This window comes from Oncorhynchus keta, chromosome 14, assembly GCF_023373465.1.
Source record: "Oncorhynchus keta strain PuntledgeMale-10-30-2019 chromosome 14, Oket_V2, whole genome shotgun sequence".
In the NCBI taxonomy this organism is placed as follows: Eukaryota; Metazoa; Chordata; class Actinopteri; order Salmoniformes; family Salmonidae; genus Oncorhynchus; species Oncorhynchus keta.
The window spans coordinates 13,435,691-13,450,177 of record NC_068434.1 but is presented as its reverse complement, the minus strand read 5'-3'; the positions used below and the strand labels follow the sequence as shown (position 1 = coordinate 13,450,177).

Sequence of the window (14,487 nt, the reverse complement as noted above, 5' to 3'; positions counted from 1 at the left end):
ATATATGGCAAACCACATGACCACAGGCACAAATGAATATCAAAATAAATAAGGAGATCAAAATAAAGCTAGGGTTGTTTGATGGAGTGCCTGCGGGCTGAGCAGTATGTTTGGGCTGACGGCCACCCCTCAGTCTGTTAGCAGAGGGCGGAGAGGCCTCCTCTCTCCCTGAACCTGCCATGTGTACCATCACCACCACCTCCCATCTGTCTCCAAGTATTTACCCAATGTACTGCAACAAAACGGCCACCTCAGTGAGGGCGCCGCCACGCTTCAAGCAACACAAAAACAAGGACATCTGCAGTAAACAGAGGGAGAGAGAGAGGAAGAGAGAGGAAGCAAGAGAGCAAACGACATAAAGCGGTGATCTAACACAGAGTGGAAGAGAAAAGACGATGCCTGAAGAAGAAAGAAGAAGCTAGTGTTGTCATGGCGCTGTGCTGCCAAGAAGGCTGGAGACATCCTCAGCAGACACCGGCCTCCACCATAGAGATAGATAGAGGACTCATCTATTTATCTGTGCAATTATAGCCTCTGTGACAGCTTCAGTTGCGCTGCCCATGCTATCTCCATTCTTAAGTAATCCATTTATCTTCACAATTGGCTGGAGGGATCCAGCCAATGAAGTTGGAAGTCACACCCAGTTGACTACATCAAAATGGTGGAAGCCCTCAAGGGCGCTGCCCATTCTAATATGGCCTGTTGGCCACAAGAGGCCTCTACCATTCTCTATGGCCTCCACTCAGACCTCAGTCGGTGGCATCAAGGACAGCAGCAGTGGAGCCGCAACAATGACATTTGTTTTCCAGACACTTCGGATGATTTGGCCCATTCTGCCGATTTCAGACATGAACCTATGTGATAAGGGAGCGTCAGATTTTGATACGAGGCTGCATCGTTGGTGAGGCTCAGGCTCAGGCTGAGAGGACCCTGTGGGCCCTACATTACAGTAAGTTGGGGGCTGGTGGGGTTGTGTATCCTCAGGTCTGGTAATGAACACGGTCCCAGGTGGCTGTGGATCCAGAACCCCCCACCCGACCCTAACCCACCGTACCGTTACATCACATAATTAATCACAACATAGACAATATATCAAGTGTTCTATATCTATGAGAGACATTGTTCCTCAGCACCCACTAACTCACTGTTACAGGCTAGGCCTAATATGAGCTCTGTAACCCCACACAGGCCTAACATGAGCTTTAAAACTACACAGGCTAGGCCTAATATGAGCTCTGTAACCCCACACAGGCCTAACATGAGGTTTAAAACTACACAGGCTAGGCCTAATATGAGCTCTGTAACCCCACACAAGCCTAACATGAGCTTTAAAACTACACAGGCTAGGCCTAATATGAGCTCTGTAACTCCACACAGGCCTAACATGAGCTTTAAAACTACACAGGCTAGGCTTAATATGAGGTCTGTAACTCCACACAGGCCTAACATGAGCTTTAAAACTACACAGGCTAGGCCTAATATGAGCTCTGTAACTCCACACAGGCCTGACATGAGCTTTAAAACTACACAGGCTAGGCCTAATATGAGCTCTGTAACTCCACACAGGCCTAACATGAGCTGTAAAACTACACAGGCTAGGCCTAATATGAGCTCTGTAACTCCACACAGGCCTAACATGAGCTTTAAAACTACACAGGCTAGGCTTAATATGAGCTCTGTAACTCCACACAGGCCTAACATGAGCTTTAAAACTACACAGGCTAGGCCTAATATGAGCTCTGTAACTCCACACAGGCCTAACACTACACAAGCTAGGCCTAATATGAGCTGCGTAACTCCACATGGAGATCCATGTTAGAAGTGGACAAAACTGTTGCCTATTATCTGCCACTAAAAGCAAGATGAGACTTTAATTTAGTTGTGTTGTTGTGCGGAAGCACTGGTTCTTCTCTGTGAAGTTTTAGCCTGGAGAGCAAAGACTTCTGGAGTTCCTTAGATGGCCTTGCACACTGCAGAGTATCCCCTCTGTTTTCAATGTTATTGTCCATCTTTATGGCGACACGCAAGTCTATCAACTTAATACTGTGAGCAGACCGTTTATTTTTTGTCAGTTTGTGACTGGGTTAAATTGTCTGTCTGCTTCTTGGCACATTTGTACCAGAGCTGCCGTCATCTCAGCCCATTATTTGAGGGCCAGCGCTCTTTGCGCAGTGGTCGACCAGTCTTATCCAGGATTAGTGCATTATCCACTTATTTGAGCTGGCTGGTTCAGGCCACCCTTGATAATTGTCCATAAAAACCTGACTGCTTCGTGTTTACTGTCCAGCAGGCCTCGACACACACACGCACAAGTAGGACTCGGTTCTGTTCACTCAGTTGGAGACTCAGAACGGATACTTTTTTTCCACGGCAGGATGCAAGCAGCCATCTGTTCCCCATGCTGTAGGACACACAGCTCCCTCAGGCAGTGACTTTGGTGATTTTTTTCCACATGGTGGCAAAACTGTAAATTGGGTAAAATAACAGTCGTTACAGAGGTCTTGAAAGGTTTTCTAGAGAGAGAGGTGACTTTGGATTTTTTTTTGTGCATTTCAACATCAGGTTCAGAGTGCTCACTGCCTGGTATCTTCACTCCAAAGAGGATGAAAGTAGAGCAAAGGTTTCATTTTTTCCTCAGCTATTCTCCAAATTGTCCTGCCTGCGGCAGAGAAGCATGGAGCAGCTGCCAGAACCTACTCTTAAGCGAGTGACTAACTCATCCGTTTTACAACGGCTTTAGAGCCCATTCTACATGCTTATTATCCCATTAACACAGACGCTGCCTGCTAAGTTTGATACAAAAACAACCAAAGGCGACATAATTGTTAAGAAGGAAACAGCAAATTGAAATGAAAACTTTGTTCAATAAAAATCTTCATAAATGTGATACAAGGTCGTAAAGTGTTTTACTGTCTTTCTCTAGAGGAGGAGGAGGCGGGGAAACGGTTTCTTCTTTTGTTCAGAGCGATGTGGACTTGACAGGTATTACGTGAGGAGGAAGGGATAACGTGAGACCCTGGGAGAGAAAAACCTGTAGCTATCTGTTTTGGTGAAACCTTGACCGTTGGACAATACACTTCATTTAAAATGGCTCCATTTTGTAAAGCTAATTGAAAATAATGTGCTTAATTTAGGAATGTCTGGCCCGCTAAGTGTGGAGATGAGGATTTGAACTGTGCCTTTGCACTTCTATCTGATGAAACTACAGGTGGGGTAAGAGAAGAAATAACAATGCCGGTTTTCAGATTACAACTATTTTTTATATTCCTCTAGTGCTTTAGATTACATATACATGATATCATGTTCTGTGTTTGTACATTAGTAACATATCATCAGCATTCATATAGAAACATTCCAAAAAATAACATTCCCTGAATTTCACCAGCAACATTCATGTTGCACATCGGAAAACACAAGTAGAAAAATAGTTTCATTGAATGATGAAATGTAGTTGGATTACAGTTCTATACACACACGCACATCCTTTGCTCTCAACAAAACAGGGAAATGTGAGATCTCCCTCATTATACCACCACATTGTTATGATAGGTGTCCTGTCAGTGTGCATGGGGAATTTGAATGACAACACTGCTTCTTCTATAGCTGTCATCATATAGAAATAGAATGGAACCCGCATCAGGTGAGGGAGTCCAATTGGGCTTGAACCGTCTCTAGCTGCAAGGAGACAGAGAATGTTTGACAATTAGGCGAAAGGAAACATGTCTGCGGGGCGGGTGTTAAGGAGTCAGTGATGTGGAAAGCAGAACCAACGTGCTGCACTGACCTGGTTGTAGAACTGAAGCAACTCCTGGTGGCTGAACTCCACAAACACTTTCTCCACCACACTCTGGAAGAGAAGAAAGATTCACCATGAGTCAACCAACATCACGGCCAACAACACTCCCTCCGCTCTCTATAAAAAACAACACTCACGTCAAATATTTGTGCACTTCTGTCCATTGAAAGTAAGTACACCTACCGTCCAGTAATTCATTTCCATCACTGCATGTACACTGAACAAAAAATATAAAAAACGCAACATGCAACAATCTGAAACATTTTACTGAGCTGAAGTTCATATCAGTCAATTTGCTATTGTACACGTCAATCCAGAGCATCCTAAACATGCTCTATTGGTGACAAATCTGGTGAGTATGCAGGCCATAGAAAAAGTTAATCTTCCAGAAATTGTGTACAGATCCTTTGAGAAATGGGGCTGTGCATTATCATCTGAAACATTATCATCTGAAACATGGGGTGAGGCCGGCGGATGAATGGCACGACAATGGGCCTCGGGATCTCGTCATTCAAATTGCCATCGATAAAATGCAATTGTCTTCGTTGTCCGTAGCTTATGCCTGCCCATACCATAATCCTACCGCCACCATGGGGCACTCTGTTCACAACATTGACAACAACAAACCGCTCACCCACCACGGTTGGAAGGCTGGTTGGAAGTACTGCCAAATTCTCTAAGACAACATTATCCCCAGCACAAGGTGCTGTTTAATCAGCTTCTTGATATGCCACACCTGTCAAGTGGATGGATTGTCTTAGCAAAGGAAAAATGCTCACTAACAGGAATGTAAACTTCGCACACAAAATTTGAGAGAAATATGCTTTTTGTACATATGGAACATTTCTGGGATCTTTATTTCAGCTCAGGAAACATGGAACCAACACTTCACATGTTGCAACTATAAAATAGGAAATATATTGTGAAAAAAATAACAAATAATAAGATACCAAGGAATTAAATCAAACCAAGACTTTGCTGTGAGAGTTATCCCAGTGTTGGGTTGTACACACACACACACGCACGCACGCACGCACGCACGCACGCACGCAGTCGGAGCTGTGGGGCTGAAGCCACAATGGGGGATGGAATGTGTCAGAGCACATTAATGAAACAGATATTAATTAGACCCAACATTATCATCCATAATTAAGAGAAGGGGAAATGTCGTGTCTCGCCAAAGCCCACTTGGAATGTGCGAACATGAAAATGTAGGGCACACACACACAGAGACCCACCCATCCACCCACACTTGAATTGAGGTTTGACAAGGTAACAGATTTTGTGCAACCATATTTGCACATTATAAATATGTGACACAAGTCAAATATTATATTGTGGCAAATGAATTCTGGGAATGAACCGGAAAGGAGCATCTACAAAATGCCAAAACATATTGGCTTCAGAATTGCCCCATTCAATCTTCACCCCTTAATACTTTATTTGTTGGTTTCCAGAGACCTCAGGATGATAAATAGAGCTGGTTGAACTCTTTAAAATAGCCAACAACAAACTTCCTGTGATGGGGAGGTGAACCAGAGGACAGACCTAAAGGGTGAGGGATGTGATCTTCTCCACTGACATATATGAAGCTTCCTGTGATGGGGAGGTGAACCAGAGGACAGACCTAAAGGGTGAGGGATGTGATCTTCACCACTGACATATATCAAGCTTCCTGTGATGGGGAGGTGAACCAGAGGATAGACCTAAAGGGTGAGGGATGTGATCTTCTCCACTGACATATATGAAGCTTCCTGTGATGGGGAGGTGAACCAGAGGACAGACCTAAAGGGTGAGGGATGTGATCTTCTCCACTGACATATATGAAGCTTCCTGTGATGGGGAGGTGAACCAGAGGACAGACCTAAAGGGTGAGGGATGTGATCTTCTCCACTGACACATATCAAGCTTCCTGTGATGGGGAGGTGAACCAGAGGACAGACCTAAAGGGTGAGGGATGTGATCTTCTCCACTGACACATATCAAGCTTCCTGTGATGGGGAGGTGAACCAGAGGACAGACCTAAAGGGTGAGGGATGTGATCTTCACCACTGACATATATCAAGCTTCCTGTGATGGGGAGGTGAACCAGAGGACAGACCTAAAGGGTGAGGGATGTGATCCTCTCCACTGACACATATCAAGCTTGCTGTGATGGGGAGGTGAACCAGAGGACAGACCTAAAGGGTGAGGGATGTGATCTTCACCACTGACATATATCAAGAGGGGATCCTAAACATCAATGTGTCTGTCTGCCTGCCCGTCTCAGTCACAGAGGGGTTGGCTGTGTTTGGAGGTGTCAGTGTACATGTCATTGGTGGTGATGGGGAGGGAGGCACGGTTTAAACACAGCCCAGTGTTTCAGCACCAAGGCCTGAGTAGGATTTGACAGATCTGGGCTAACACTAATGGGTATACTTCAAGAACACATGAAACATTGAGGTAGCTAGGACAAGAGGATCAGGAGATACACCACTGCATCTCTCTGTTTGCATGGGCTTCCTGTACAAATGCTGGTTAGAGAAGGACAATTCAATTATGTATTGGTGAAGAAATAACCTCTGGGTACAAGGTATAGAAGAGAAACAACCCTTTTTGGGTAAAGGTATGGAAGAGAAAGAACCCGTTTTGGGTACAAGGTATGGAAGAGAAAAACCCCTTTTTGGGTACTAGGTATGGAAGAGAAACAACCCTTTTTGGGTACTAGGTATGGAAGAGAAACAACCCTTTTGGGTACCCTCTCACAGGGTACAAGGTATGGAAGAGAAAACCCCATTTTGGGTACTAGGTATGGAAGAGAAACAACCCTTTTTGGGTACTAGGTATGGAAGAGAAACAACCCTTTTTGGGTACTAGGTATGGAAGAGAAACAACCCGTTTTGTGTACTAGGTATGGAAGAGAAACAACCCGTTTTGTGTACTAGGTATGGAAGAGAAACAACCCGTTTTGGGTACTAGGTATGGAAGAAAAAGAACCCGTTTTGTGTACTAGGTATGGAAGAGAAACAACCCGTTTTGTGTACTAGGTATGGAAGAGAAACAACCCTTTTTGTGTACTAGGTATGGAAGAGAAAGAACCCGTTTTGGGTACAAGGTATGGGAGAGAAACAACCCTTTTTGGGTACTAGGTATGGAAGAGAAACAACCATTTTTGGGTACTAGGTATGGAAGAGAAACAACCCTTTTTGTGTACTAGGTATGGAAGAGAAACAACCCTTTTTGTGTACTAGGTATGGAAGAGAAACAACCCGTTTTGGGTACTAGGTATGGAAGAGAAACAACCCGTTTTGGGTACTAGGTATGGAAGAGAAACAACCCTTTTTGTGTACTAGGTATGGAAGAGAAACAACCCTTTTTGTGTACTAGGTATGGAAGAGAAACAACCCGTTTTGTGTACTAGGTATGGAAGAGAAACAACCCGTTTTGGGTACTAGGTATGGAAGAGAAACAACCTGTTTTGTGTACTAGGTATGGAAGAGAAAGAACCCGTTTTGTGTACAAGGTATGGAAGAGAAACAACCCTTTTTGGGTACTAGGTATGGAAGAGAAACAACCATTTTTGGGTACTAGGTATGGAAGAGAAACAACCCTTTTTGTGTACTAGGTATGGAAGAGAAACAACCCTTTTTGTGTACTAGGTATGGAAGAGAAACAACCCGTTTTGGGTACTAGGTATGGAAGAGAAACAACCCGTTTTGGGTACTAGGTATGGAAGAGAAACAACCTGTTTTGTGTACTTGGTATGGAAGAGAAAGAACCCGTTTTGTGTACAAGGTATGGAAGAGAAACAACCTGTTTTGGGTACCCTCTCACAGGGTACAAGGTATGGGAGAGAAACAACCCTTTTTGGGTACTAGGTATGGAAGAGAAACAACCCAATTTGGGTACTAGGTATGGAAGAGAAACAACCCTTTTTGGGTGCTAGGTATGGAAGAGAAAGAACCCGTTTTGGGTACTAGGTATGGAAGATTATAGTTTGAAGTGCTGCCATAGAGGTTGATCTATGATTTGTAAATTAATCATTATGATTTCATGTTATAATGTCAACCTATCCGATGATATTCAAGCAGCAGGTAGTGTTATTTTATGATAGGCCTAATCTCAGCAGGTGAGGAAAGGTTGACATAAAAATGCACTTTTCATGAATTATTTGTTATTGTGCACTAAAAAAAAAGGTCTGATTTGCAACACTTGTCAAAGCTTTATGGAGCAAGTGCTATGGAAAGGAGAATTGCTATTAGTGATAAAAGCACAGAGCGATAATACAAGACTGCTCCTACTTGTGACGCATCACCCTAACGATCCAAACCATTAAACACTGGACCTAAATAAAATAAAAACACCATGTCAGATATACAATGTTGATTTACACGAATAAAGAGAAAAAAACAGTAAGAATAAAAAACATCGTCAGAGAACACTCGGTAGATACCTAGAGAGAGAACGGGAATGTCAAATCCTGACAAACAGCTAAACTGCAATTAAATTGACGTATTGATCATGTTTACTTGTCAAAACAATCCCCTACAATCGCCAAAGCACTGAGATGCACTGAGATGCAGTAGATGTCACTATAGTCCCTGGTTCGAATCCAGGCTGTATCACATCCGGCAGTAATTGGGAGTCTCATAGGATGGAGCACAGGTTTGGCCAGGGTAGGCAGTCATTGAAAATAAGAATTTGTTTTTAACTAACTTGCCTAGTTAAATAAAAAACGCTGTATGTACCTTACTAAATACTTGCTGTATACTTTCGGTGAATGGGACTAAATTGGGAAACATACAGATTTCCCTGGAAATCAATATGAACCCCCTAAATAAATGTGCAAGGCGTACACGTTTTGCAGGGTTATGTGGCTTGACAGTTAAATGAGGCCATTTTGAATGCTCTTGCCTTTGCCTTGTGAATTGTTGATGGAAATCTTGACAGAAACAGGAGGCAGAGCTGTTGGGTTTCTGGCATCTCACCCTCAGCTCCCCAAACATTCTTAATTATGAATAAAAAAATCCAACTCCTGGGTTAACCGTTGCCATGGACACAGAGCTCTTAAAAAGCCAGCTTGAAGGTGTATGGTGCTGTCTGTTTTTGGCACAAAATGTCAGACATCCCTGTGTATTTGCAGAGCTGGGAGGGATATGCTCTTAAAGGGAAATGTCAAAAATATACTACTTCATATTCATCATCTCCAGCATCATGCTGCTTTTGCAACAGCTAATGGGGATCCTAATAAAATACCTAAAATACCCCAACATATGTGACAACGCAGCGTTTCTATGTTTTGTAGTAAAACAGAGAAAGATGAAGGTTTCCAATTACATCGGTCTGCATTGTGTGATTTTAACCAATTATGAGTAGGCATTGCTTACTAATTGCCTCCTAATTGGTTGAGGATGTCATTGGAATCAGTTATCTTCCTCAATCTTTTTTTACTACAAAACATAGAAACGTGTCATTTTCACATATGTTGATGTTGGGGTGGTGCTGGAGATGACTATGAAATTGTCTTTTTTAAACGTAAATTCCCTTCAAGTATAATTTTTTTGTCAATCATTTCTCACAGGTGGCAGAAAAATGGATATGTGTGAGGGAGAAAGCTGTAATATTCTGTTACCAACACAAGGGCATGAAAACTGCTCAAATGTCAATGTAATTTGTCTTTTAATTGAAGGTGAGAAGAAGATCATTTTCATGCTTGCTGGAATGCTTATTGAATAGTCTGATGAGTCGGGAAAAAACACACGGAGTGGAATTGGTAAAAGCCAAATGTGTTGGACGTTTAGGTCATCATGAATTCTATCAAACTTCTTCATTCACATGTCAACACAACCATTATGTTGCATGACAAATGTAAATGAAAAGTCACAAATCTGACATTCACTCAGATCCAATATACAAGTCAAACAGTCTTCCCTGCCACACCCCCCTGGAGGGCCTGACGCCTGGGGAAAGGCGTCTGCCTGCCGGTGTGCGTCAGTCTGCCGGTGTGCGTCAGTCTGCCGGTGTGCGTCAGTCTGCCTGCCTGCCTGTCGGTGTGCGTCAGTCTGCCTGCCTGCCTGCCGGTGTGTGTGTCGGTCTGCCTGCCTGCCGGTGTGTGTGTGTGTGCCCGTCTGTCTGCACCTATCTGTGTCTGTCAGTGTCTGTCTGGAGACAGTGGTCAGCCCAGGGAGAGACTACATCCCCTAAATTCCATCACACCATAAACATGCCAGGAGACAATAGGTAGGATATTTACAACGCTACAATTCAATGGGATTTTCAACTGTCATAAATAGATGGAGGGTTTGTGCAAATTCCTGGCTGTGGCCCCCAGCATGCAGTCAGAGATGTGTAGACTACGCCCACTGAGCTGAGGGGGCCCCAGGCTGGGAGCCAATGTGCCAATCTGCCACTCAGAGCTCTTCTGATTGGAGTCACCAGAGGCCCAGTCTGGATTCTAATGCCTGGTACTGGTACAGGGAGAAGTGAGTGACTTTTAGATGTCACAGAGGGACACTGTGGTTTATGACCATTAACGAGAAACCATGTGCTTTCTCAACAACCACAACTGACAAGGTTGTTTTGATATGTCTTCACAGAAGCAGGACTGGGTGAAGCGTTGCTCCTGCTGAGCCTTTGCAGAGGCAGGACTGTGACGTTACGTCTTTCACACCTTTGTTCCTGCTGTTGTAGACGCCCAGGGGCAGAGAGCTGTTTTTTCTTCTAGCTCTGCCTGCATTTCAAAAGCCCACATATAAACAGGCTACCAGAAGCCCACGTATAAACAGGCTACTAGAAGACCACATATAAACAGGCTACCAGAAGCCCACATATAAACAGGCTACCAGAAGCCCACATATAAACAGGCTACCAGAAGCCCACATATAAACAGGCTACTAGAAGCCCACATATAAACAGGCTACCAGAAGCCCACATATAAACAGGCTACCAGAAGCGCACATATAAACAGGCTACCAGAAGCGCACATATAAACAGGCTACCAGAAGCCCACATATAAACAGGCTACCAGAAGCCCACATATAAACAGGCTACCAGAAGCCCACATATAAACAGGCTACCAGAAGCCCACATATAAACAGGCTACCAGAAGCCCACATATAAACAGGCTACCAGAAGCCCACATATAAACAGGCTACCAGAAGCCCATATATAAACAGGCTACCAGAAACCCACATATAAACAGGCTACCAGGGAAGCATCCATCCATTGCAAGATTGGATTGACATTTGTTGAAAGCTAAGTCGAATCAATCCCCAGATGAATACAAAGATCCAATTAGAGAATAGGAGAGCATATGTCTACATGCTCGGCCAGCCAGACTTGAGCACTGCAGAAAGATAAACAAAAAAAATGACAGAGGACCAGACAGAGGACACATCAGACAGCAGACGATCCTAATGGCAGCACTCCTGAAAGGATTGGGTTATCAGACTGTTACAAATGGAAACTCGGGCTTTCTGGAAAATAAGGATGTTTAAATAAAGACCCGTTCTGATGTGAAAACCTGATGCAAGAGACAAGAGGATTTCTCTAGAATAGAATATATGTTCATGACATAGGATATCAAAGAAAACATTCTCTGTGTCTTTTAACACCAGGTTTGACTGACACACCAAATTCGTAATAGACGATGAGCATATATTTATGAACTGTACAGACATTTGGGATACAAAGGATGTCCTCGGTGGTCGAATGAAAATAACAATGGCAGTTTTGCCTATTGGTTTGTATACTAATGATGTCAGAGGCAGAATTCCTGTTAGTGCTTGATTACAATAAACCACATCCTCTGTTGTGACTTCAAAAACAATGAGGCCGTCGCTGTGCTCCAACCACGACATGCAGCGCACACATCCGACTCCGGACCAACCTAATCTGCATTGCTCAACCACAACACAAAACCCTGAATGCTTTATTGAGAGGTTAATGTTGGTCTGAGCTTGAAGCCTCCGGGGAAATTGTTGGGTCATTTTGTTTAGCAGTTAAAGAAATAGAAGTGTCCCCCTTAGCTGACTGACTGACTGTACCCTAGTCTTACTGAACCCCAGCTGACTGACTGACTGAACCAAAGTCTTACTGAACCCCAGCTGACTGACTGACTGAACCAAAGTCTTACTGAACCCCAGCTGACTGACTGACTGTGCCCTAGTCTTACTGAACCCCAGCTGACTGACTGACTGTGCCCTAGTCTTACTGAACCCCAGCTGACTGACTGAACCCCAGCTGACTGACTGACTGTACCCTAGTCTTACTGAACCCCAGCTGACTGACTGACTGAACCCTAGTCTTACTGAACCCCAGCTGACTGACTGACTGAACCCTAGTCTTACTGAACCCCAGCTGACTGACTGACTGAACCCAAGTCTTACTGAACCGCAGCTGACTGACTGACTGAACCCTAGTCTTACTGAACCCCAGCTGACTGACTGACCGTACCCTAGTCTTACTGAACCCCAGCTGACTGACTGACTGTACCCTAGTCTTACTGAACCCCAGCTGACTGACTGACTGTACCCTAGTCTTACTGAACCCCAGCTGACTGACTGACTGAACCCTAGTCTTACTGAACCCCAGCTGACTGACTGACCGTACCCTAGTCTTACTGAACCCCAGCTGACTGACTGACTGTACCCTAGTCTTACTGAACCCCAGCTGACTGACTGACTGTACCCTAGTCTTACTGAACCCCAGCTGACTGACTGACTGTACCCTAGTCTTACTGAACCCCAGCTGAATGACTGACTGTACCCTAGTCTTACTGAACCCCAGCTGAATGACTGACTGTACCCTAGTCTTACTGAACCCCAGCTGACTGACTTACTGTTCCCTGGTCTTACTGAACCCCAGCTGACTAAATGTAGCCTAGTCTATCTGGGGCGGAGGGAATTTTCACACGCCTCTCGCACTGCCGTTCAGTACAGTACACAGCCTGGCGCAATAAAAGAGCACAAAGGCTGGGATTGTCCCCCGCCGCGGCCTCGCCAAAGAGCTGTAATGACAGGCTTTGCCACACAGAGGCCTCTTTCAGAGCAGGCCTCATCTCTGGGCACCAGCTAGGCCTTGCCTTCCCTCCCGGTGCCCCCACCCCCTCCCAAAATGGGAATTAGGTCTCCTCTCCGGTTCCCTTGACCTCCGCACAACAGGAATACTCCAGGGGCAATGCAGGTACAACGTTGTTGTGACACTCTGTTAATCAGTTAACCGGCTCTTCTGTTAACTCATGCACTGGTTCTTTTTTGGGGAATGGCCTTGTTGAACCAATCCAACCAAGACGTTTACAAAAAGGATGAAACCCAACGCAAGCAGATTACCGGAATTCAACTCAAACAAACCCCCAGATCCTACATCCCTCTCATCCTCTCCGATTCAAAAGGGGGAGGTTGACGTATCTCCTAGGGTTTAAACTAAAACATATCTAAACATACATTCTCATCAGGCAGTAAGCTTTGCGGTGCCTCTGATGCATCTTAACTTCCATGACCAATTTTCTCTCTGGGGGCTGCTGTGGCTGGGTGCTGTTGCTCTCTGTCTGAGCTCATTTCGAAAGGCTGACTTTGGTAACTGCTCTACCACATGAGAAATCAACTGGCCCTTGTAACGACCGAAAGCAGCTCTTTATTTTGTCTGGAAACAAGCGTCAGTGTTTTCCTTAAAGCAACGCAGGGAGCTTCCAGTGTTTCAAAGCTGGCAGTGTTTGAGGAGACAGCGCAGATGTCAGAGGAAAGAGTGAGCCCCTCCTGTTTACTCAGAGTGAGACAGGCTGTAATAACACAACACTTTGATTCAAAGCTGCGGACAGAGAGGCCTCGCAGCGGACAGAGAGGCCTCGCTGCGGACAGAGAGGCCTCGCTGCGGACAGAGAGGCCTCGCTGCGGACAGAGAGGCCTCGCTGCGGACAGAGAGGCCTCGCTGCGGACAGAGAGGCCTCGCTGCGGACAGAGAGGCCTCGCTGCGGACAGAGAGGCCTCGCTGCGGACAGAGAGGCCTCGCTGCGGACAGAGAGGCCTCGCTGCGGACAGAGAGGCCTCGCTGCGGACAGAGAGGCCTCGCTGCGGACAGAGAGGCCTCGCTGCGGACAGAGAGGCCTCGCAGCGGACAGAGAGGCCTCGCAGCGGACAGAGAGGCCTCGCAGCGGACAGAGAGGCCTCGCAGCGGACAGAGAGGCCTCGCTGCGGACAGAGAGGCCTCGCTGCGGACAGAGAGGCCTCGCTGCGGACAGAGAGGCCTCGCTGCGGACAGAGAGGCCTCGCTGCGGACAGAGAGGCCTCGCTGCGGACAGAGAGGCCTCGCTGCGGACAGAGAGGCCTCGCTGCGGACAGAGAGGCCTCGCTACGGACAGAGAGGCCTAGCCAACGATGAACATTTCAGATTTGGTATAGAAGTTGTATTTTCTTTGATAAAAGTATTGGGATAAGACACCATACAGAACATATATTTCTAGTTTTAATCTGGTTAAAGTATTTCCCTAAATATAACCATAGATGAGAATTATCTTCACTAGACATTATGCATGGCAGGCTCTGACATGCTAATTTGGTGGAAAATATGAATCCAAATGGATTCCTTTTTCCGCCAAGTACATCAACAAACATGCTCCACTGCACATAGAATAGGACATAGAACAGTGCCCACGTACAACCTTGATTCGATTCAGAACAACAAGTCGAAGTACATGGATCGGGCTTCTTCTCTAG

The 14,487-nt window shown here is 45.3% G+C and overlaps 1 protein-coding gene and 1 long non-coding RNA gene across 4 annotated transcripts in view; one reads left to right on the top strand and one right to left on the bottom strand.

Annotated features, from left to right (window-relative positions):
• Nucleotides 1–3,238: 3,238 nt before the first annotated feature.
• commd10 (COMM domain containing 10) overlaps nucleotides 3,239–14,487 on the bottom strand; it is a 42,888-nt gene continuing 31,639 nt past the window's right edge. Inside the window, exons 6-7 of the mRNA XM_035784859.2 lie at nucleotides 3,785–3,847; nucleotides 3,239–3,675 (exon numbers count right to left, since the gene is read on the bottom strand). Of these exons, the coding sequence (XP_035640752.1) occupies nucleotides 3,637–3,675; nucleotides 3,785–3,847 (102 nt within the window). The 3' untranslated portion in view covers nucleotides 3,239–3,636. The remainder of the gene's footprint in view (nucleotides 3,676–3,784; nucleotides 3,848–14,487) is intronic.
• LOC127907212 (uncharacterized) lies at nucleotides 6,467–9,465 on the top strand. 3 transcript variants are annotated; one of them, XR_008063764.1, is made up of 5 exons: nucleotides 6,467–6,618; nucleotides 6,721–6,856; nucleotides 6,959–7,162; nucleotides 7,367–7,434; nucleotides 7,688–9,465. It is a non-coding gene; the product is annotated as an uncharacterized LOC127907212 (long non-coding RNA). The 3 variants fall into 3 exon arrangements; XR_008063763.1 differs by lacking the exon at nucleotides 7,688–9,465 and having other exon boundaries at nucleotides 7,367–7,502; XR_008063762.1 differs by lacking the exons at nucleotides 7,367–7,434; nucleotides 7,688–9,465 and having other exon boundaries at nucleotides 6,959–7,324.